The sequence below is a fragment of the Xenopus laevis genome, chromosome 3S, assembly GCF_017654675.1.
Source record: "Xenopus laevis strain J_2021 chromosome 3S, Xenopus_laevis_v10.1, whole genome shotgun sequence".
Classification (NCBI taxonomy): Eukaryota; Metazoa; Chordata; class Amphibia; order Anura; family Pipidae; genus Xenopus; species Xenopus laevis.
In genome coordinates, this window is record NC_054376.1 from 2,000,001 (window position 1) to 2,007,654 (window position 7,654).

Sequence of the window (7,654 nt, forward strand, 5' to 3'; positions counted from 1 at the left end):
TAATATAAAGTTTATTGTTTAGGTATAACTCGCATGCCAACCAGTTAGTTGGAACATGAGGACTACATGGAAATGACTTCCACCAACCCCCTCCTGTATAAAGGAGATATCTTTCAAACAAACAAACCCCTCTCTCCCGCTCGCAATCCAGATGCACCGGACCTTTAAACACCTGCAGAGGGCACAAGCCCATTCTCCAAATCCTTAGGAATCTAAAGAGAGGGACCCTTTGCTCACCTGCACATACCAACAACAAAAAGTACAGGTAGAACTAATGTTCCTTCCTATAAAAGACAAGTATCACTGGAAGGTTCCTATGGCAGCGTCTCTACCTGTTGCAGATACATCTCCTGGGGGGAACAATGGTGATGCGAGTATGAAACACCACTCGGCAATTTCGGCTGATGCAAAAGGCACAGGTATCAATCAAGGCAAAAAAAACATCAGATTTTGCTTAAAGCAGTTCCAGATTCACATTCAAGTTCGGTCAGATCACCCGCTCACAATGTCCAATTTCTGCTCCCACTCTGAGCCTCATGGACCAAAAAAAACCCACCTAAACCTACATTGGGTGCCAGAGACCAGACTCACATTATTAAGGGGCAATTCAAAAACAGAACATTTGGCATCTTAATGGTAGATATTTTATGCGTTGTGGTTACAGATCAGAGTTGTGCTCAGTAACCAGAACACAAGTCATAAAGATCAGTTGATAGATGCACTTAAAGGGGAAGTAACCTGTCCTCAGCAGAACACAGTAGGAAGGCATGGATATCTACTTTGGGGTTGTGAAGTACGGGCCTTGCATGGCTGTAAACATTTAAAAAGGGAGGCAATTGTTTTATGCACAACTAAGGCTTTTCCAACCAGACAATGCCGTAGACATTCTACGCATTCACAGTGCAACTTTATACGTAAAGATTTTATTCAACTTTTTTTTTTTATTTTATTTTTTTTTTTACAGCTTTCTTATCCATTAAAACAATCAACCTTAGTCAGAAAAATCCCGACCAACGGCAACTTTCATTCGAGTCTAAACAAGCAGCAAATTGGCAAAAAAAAAAATTACGTTTTGACTGTTCCTCTTATACTTCTTTTTTCTCCAGCAGGATTTTGTGTAGTTCGTCTGCGTCCTGTGCGTTTTTCACCCGTATTAACAGCGTTACGGGGACGGTGGGGTTCTTCTCGTCGATGGGCGGGTTTGGGACACACACTATCATGACGTTGTTCTTCCCGGTTCTGGAGCACGGCATGGACGGCTGCACCAAGATATTCAAGAGGATGTTGCCTAGAGAAACCGGGATACCACTCATTAAAGGGGTGGTTCGACTTTGAGGTAGTATGTTATAAAAAGTCCAATTCCTAGCAGCTTTGCAATTGGTCTTTATATTTTATAGTATATGTATTTATTCGCCTTGCTCTTTTTGTCACTTTCCAGCTTTCAAATTGGGTCACTGAACCCATCTAAAAAACAAATGCTCTGCGAGGCTACAAATTTATGGCTACTTTTTATTCCTCATCTTGCTATTCAGGCCTCTCATACATATTCCAGTCTCTTATTCAAGCCAGTGTGTGGTTGTCAGGGTAATTTGGACCCTATCAACCAGATTTCTGAAATTGCGAACTATAAAAAGCTAAATAAAAGTATGTTATAGAATGGCCAATTATAAGCAACTTTTCAATTGGTTTTTATTATTTATTTTTTTATAGTTTTATAATGATTTGCATTTTTCTTACGACTCTTTGCAGCTTTACAATGCGAGTCGCTGACCCGCTTATTGTATAATGTATAGTTATTGCTACTTTTCATTACTCGTCTTTCTATTCAGTTCCTCACCTATTCATATTCCAGTCTCTTATACCAATAAATGCATGGTTGCTAGGGTAATTTAGACCCTAGCTATCAGATTGCTGAAATTGAAGAGCTGATGAATAAAAAAAAAAAATTAAAAAAACTGGATTTATCTGAGTGAAGGGAAATACGATAGGAAGATGAAATGCAATTACCCCTGCACAGCGACATGAAAGAAAGACCTTTCAAAACATGACAGCCACTCAACTACCATATTGTAACAGACAGACAACAGTCTTATCCTGATGCAACAAACTGGCTATTGTGGCATATGAATACAATACCATTTAGTAGACAGAGTAATGTACCCCCCACTGTAAATGATAAGGATATTTGAAGTCACTGAGGGGTTGTTCTGTGACCATATAAAGGCACAAGGCTACAGGCCGAGTTATACAGGGAACTCGGAGTATCACTCATGTATTATAAGGGATAATGTACCCCCTACTGTAAATGATAAGGATATTAGAAGTCACTGAGGGGTTGTTCTGTGACCATATAAAGACACAAGGCTGCAGGCTGAGTTATACAGGGAACTCGAGTATCACTCATGTATTATAAGGGATAATGTACCCCCTACTGTAAATGATAAGGATATTAGAAGTCACTGAGGGGTTGTTCTGTGACCATATAAAGGCACAAGGCTGCAGGCTGAGTTATACAGGGAACTCTGAGTATCACTCATGTATTATAAGGGATAATGTACCCCCTACTGTAAATGATAAGGATATTAGAAGTCACTGAGGGGTTGTTCTGTGACCATATAAAGACACAAGGCTGCAGGCCGAGTTATACAGGGAACTCTGAGTATCACTCATGTATTATAAGGGATAATGTACCCCCTACTGTAAATAAGGATATTAGAAGTCACTGAGGGGTTGTTCTGTGACCATATAAAGGCACAAGGCTACAGGCCGAGTTATACAGGGAACTCGGAGTATCACTCATGTATTATAAGGGATAATGTACCCCCTACTGTAAATGATAAGGATATTAGAAGTCACTGAGGGGTTGTTCTGTGACCATATAAAGACACAAGGCTGCAGGCTGAGTTATACAGGGAACTCGAGTATCACTCATGTATTATAAGTGATAATGTACCCCCTACTGTAAATGATAAGGATATTAGAAGTCACCAAGGGCACTGCAGTGACACTATACCATATTTTGTGCTAAGGGAACTGCAGTAACTATATAACTTCTGGACCAGTACTTGTTACTTACCCAGGTTTGTATCAGCTCGCACCAAGAGCTGTGTCTTTTTGTCCTCTACGGGTTTCAGATGAAGGGTACCTACACCTTTCTCTTTGAATTCATTGTCCTTTTTGTAGAAGAGCTTGCACCTTAAAGAAAAATAAAAGGAAACCTATGTAAAAACTGTAAAATGAATAAGGGAGCAAAATTCTACATTACAATATCCACCCAAAATACTGGCATTATTAGCCACACCGTGACAAACACGAATACAAAAATATTGCCATTTCTATCAGGGACTAACTTTTTGGAGTAGAAGGCATCATCCTCTTTTATTTCTTGTATAACTACTTTGGGGGGTTCTTCTTCTTCCCCTTCACCTGGTCATGAGAATCAAAAGCAGAAAAAAAAAAAATATATCAAACACTGGTGCCACAGATTTAGAGGGGTTTCCAATTGCGTTTTTCAAACCGTTACCTTTCTCCTCAGTCTTTCCGCTTGGCTCCGACTCCTGGGAAGAAGAGGAAGACGCCGTACTGGCGTTGTTTTTACCAAAGAGGCTGGAGGCCCCTGTGGAAAAGGAGAAGCTGGGGGCCCCACCAGAACCAATTAAACTAAGAGTGGAACTGTCAACTTTCTGGCCAAAGTTAAAGGTGGGCGCAGCTTGAGGTTTGCTGTCTGGAGGGGTCTTGGTTGGTGCTGTCTCTCTGTTTCCGAAAGAGAACGTTGCTATAGAATCTGCTTTTATAGAGGGAAGGTTTGGAATGGTCTTGGTTTGAGCAGCCCCATCACTTTCAGAACCGCTGTCTGAGCTGGCACCGTACTTCTGCTCTATGGCAGACAAATGTTTCTCATAGTCCTTAAATATGGGGGTGAGGTCACACAAGGGGTTGGCATTGACGTGTTTCACAATCCAGTCCCGCACAGAGCAATTCAGAGATGTAAGGTGCTTGCTGTACTCCAGATTGCCAGGCTTAGTTAACGTGGCACCAGTGCTAGACAGAGGCTTCTCACCATTGGTCGATGCTGTGCCGAGTAAGGGGCGGCTTCCAAAGGCAGAACCTATAGAAAGCAGAATAAAACAAGAACATGAGGAGAAGATGCCACTCCCTGAGAGCAACAGAATCGAAGGGTTACCCAGAGACACGCACCAAAGGTGGGCTTGCTTTCAGACGCCGGCTTCAGATTGATGAACGCGGACGCAGTAGTTCCGTTACTCAAACCTTCCAATGGTTTCACGGAAGACCCATTTCCAAAGGAAGGAAGGGAGCCGCCAGATGCAGGGAATAAACCTTTAAACCCTTTAAAAGCTCCGCCAATTTCATTCTGGGAGGGGGAGAATAAACAAAATGTGCATTAATCAGCCCAGAGGTGGACCAACAGCTTACCTACTAGGGACCCACTACAGACTTATAAACATTCAGGCTTCCTCTTTGTTTTATGGCAACACGTGGCAGGGAAAGATCAAAGAGCCTTGGCAATTACGGAGTTAAAAGTGAAAACTGCCACCCCCTCCAGCAGCAATATTAGCTCCCCTTTAATTCACATAACTTTAAACAACTCAGTTGTTCACCTTAAAATTAACTTTTAGTATGATGTAGAGCAGTGATCCCCAACCAGTAGCAGTAGCTCGTGAGCAACATGTTGCGCTCCAACCCCTTGGATGTTGCTCCCAGTGGCCTCAAAGCAGGTGCTTATTTTGGAATTCCAGGCTTGGAGGCAAGTTTTGGTTGGATAAAAACCAGGTGTACTGCCAAACCAAGCCTCAATGTAGATTGACAATCCACATAGGGGCCACCAAATGGCCAATCACAGCCCTTATTTGGCACCCCAGGAACATTTTTCATGCTAGTGTTGCTCCCCAACTCCTTTTACTTCTGAATGTTGCTCACGGGTTCTAAAGGTTGGGGATCCCTGATGTAGAGAGTGATGTTCTGAGACAAATTGCAATTGGTTTTAATGTTTGAGTTATTTCGTTTTTTATTCAGCAGCTCTCCAGTTTGCAATTTCAGCCATCTGGTTGCTAGGGTGCAAATGACTAGCAACCATGCACTGATTTGAATAAGAGACTGAATAGAAAGATGAGTAATAAATATTAGCAATAACAATACATTTGTAGCATTACAAAGCATTTGTTTTTTTAGATGGGGTCAGTGACCCCCAATCGAAAGCTGCAAATAGTCAGAAAAAGAAGGCAAATAATTCAAAACTATTAGAAAGTAAAAACGAAGGCCCATTGAAAAGTTGCTTAGAATTAGGGATGCGCTGAATCCAGGATTCAGCTTGGGATTGGGCCTTTTTCTGCAGGATTCGGCCAAATTCTTCAGCCCAGCCAAATCGAATCCTTATTTGCATATCCAAATTACGAGCGGGGAGGGAAATCTTGTGACTTTTTGTCACAAAACAAGTAAACAAAAAAATTCTCCCTTTCCACCCCTAATTTGCATATGCAAATTCAGATTCCGTACGGCCGAATCTTTTGTGAAGGATTCGGCAGAATCAAAAATAGTGAATTCGGTGCATCCTTACTTAGAATTAACTATTCTATAACATACTTAAAGTTAGTTTGAAGGTGAACCACCCCTTTAAGTAATCCAAATATTCCTTAAAGCTGCGCTTTGTATCCGGTGGTAGGTAACAGCATCCGTTGAAGGGTGTTGGATTGTACGCACCTCACTCCCCGCATTTCTCCGCTTCGCTTTCTTGATCTCCCTCGTCTTCAGAACCTCCTGACTGGCCACAGAGAACATTCCGGCCTGTTCCATGGAAAAGAAAGGGTAAATGAGTTCTAAATTAACCCCATGTTGCTCATACGTCATTAACGTGGGTGCAGTAAAGACCCTTAGCCCAGGTGAAGTCTTCGCTATCTCTGCTCTAATGAGCAATACTTATGGCAGCTCCTGCCCTGATGAACAGCCTGCAGTGGCCAATAATCTCCCAGATTTCTCAATGGGTCATTCCGCAGCTTCACAAAGGCACCATTTAGCCGAATAAAGTCCTTTTATTATGGAACGCTGCTCATATACTGCAGTGTGAGAAGGAAGAGAGAGGGGTGAGGGCACAATGTGGGGCTGCAGATGGTGCTGTCCCGTTAGTTCTGATTGGCCAGCGCTGCTACTCCCCACAACTCCCTGCACGGACACAGCAAATACTCACATCCTCGGCTTCTTCCTCCTGATCCCAGTTCCGATCCGTCAGCTCTTTGTCCGCAATTCGTTTCGCCATCTTGTTCTCGCCTGGAAAAGAAACATGAAGGTATTAGAGTTGGAGGAACCTATGGGAAGGCTACCGGCACCCACAGTCGTGTGACACCCAGGAAGGCCATTCTGATCAGTGAATCCGCTAATAAGCCCCAAATACTGACAGAACCCCCCCTCTTCTTATCCACATGGTACAGCCCACCTGCAGCCCCTCATACAGCGGATAAGATGGAGCAATGACTAAAAGTAGTGGATTTTCCAGGTTTGATATCAAGTCCTTATACAGAGGGGTCTGTACCATCAGCTGGGGTTTATAAACAACTCTGCCCCCCACAAGAGAGCCCCCTCTGATGCACAAAATGGCTCCTCCCGCCACTTCATGAGGTAAATTCCCCCCAAATCCTCTGCCCTCTTGTACCATGGCCCCAAAACCTGACAGGAAACCTGGGGGGATCCTCGTGTTATTATAATGTGAGGAGACAGTGTGTGACTTCTGAACTCCTCATATACAAAGGCCCCACATTCAGTCTCCTCACATAATAACAACACGAGGATCCCCCCCGGTCTGTGTCCCCTCAGGAGGTTCCACGTCCCCTCAGTACCGCTCCCTCCTCACATTATACCTGCTTCCCTCTCCCACAGCAGCCCCGAAGCCTACTAGCCGGATATCTTCCTCACTTCCGGTAAATCACCACCACACAGCGAGCGAGCGCGAAAATTGCATCAGGCAGCCATTTTGTAAGACGGGAATAAGAGGGCGGCGCGCGTGCGCACAAGACTCCTGAGGCCGAACGACTGGCAACTGCTAGACTCTAATGCGCAAGCGCGGGAATGGGAAGCTCTGGAAAGGGAAAGTTTGGGAATGAATGCGCAGCTGTATTGACTCCTTGCCCCTTGGGGTCTTCTCCTGGCTCTATAACTTAAAGGGATACTGTCATGGGAAAAAATGAATCAGTTAATAGTGCTGCTCTTGCAGAATTCTGCACTGAAATCCATTTCTCAAAAGAGCAAACAGATTTTTTTATATTCAATTTTGAAATCTGACATGGGGCTAGACATATTGTCAATTTCCCAGCTGCCCCAAGTCATGTGACTTGTGCTCTGATAAACTTCAATCACTCTTTACTGCTGTACTGCAAGTTGGACTGATATCACCCCCTCCCTTTTCCCCCCCAGCAGCCAAACAAAAGAACAATGGGAAGGTAACCAGATAGCAGCTCCCTAACACAAGATAACAGCTGCCTGGTAGATCTAAGAACAACACTCAATAGTAAAATCCAGGTCCCACTGAGACACATTCAGTTACATTGAGTAGGAAAAACAGCAGCCTGCCAGAAAGCATTTCTCTCCTAAAGTGCAGGCACAAGTCACATGACCAGGGGCAGCTGGGAAATTGACAATATGTCTA

At 43.6% G+C, this 7,654-nt stretch overlaps 1 protein-coding gene across 2 annotated transcripts; it reads right to left on the reverse strand.

The window, feature by feature from the left end:
- Window positions 1-907: 907 nt before the first annotated feature.
- Window positions 908-6,984, reverse strand: nup50.S (nucleoporin 50kDa S homeolog). 2 transcript variants are annotated; one of them, XM_018254403.2, is made up of 8 exons: window positions 6,449-6,690; window positions 6,203-6,282; window positions 5,719-5,802; window positions 4,198-4,372; window positions 3,524-4,108; window positions 3,351-3,426; window positions 3,077-3,195; window positions 908-1,288 (listed from the first exon to the last, which is right to left on the reverse strand). In XM_018254403.2, the coding sequence occupies exons 2-8, from the start codon at window positions 6,269-6,271 to the stop codon at window positions 1,086-1,088; spliced, it is 1,311 nt and encodes a 436-aa protein (XP_018109892.1). In that variant the 5' UTR covers window positions 6,272-6,282; window positions 6,449-6,690; the 3' UTR covers window positions 908-1,085.
- Window positions 6,985-7,654: the final 670 nt, after the last annotated feature.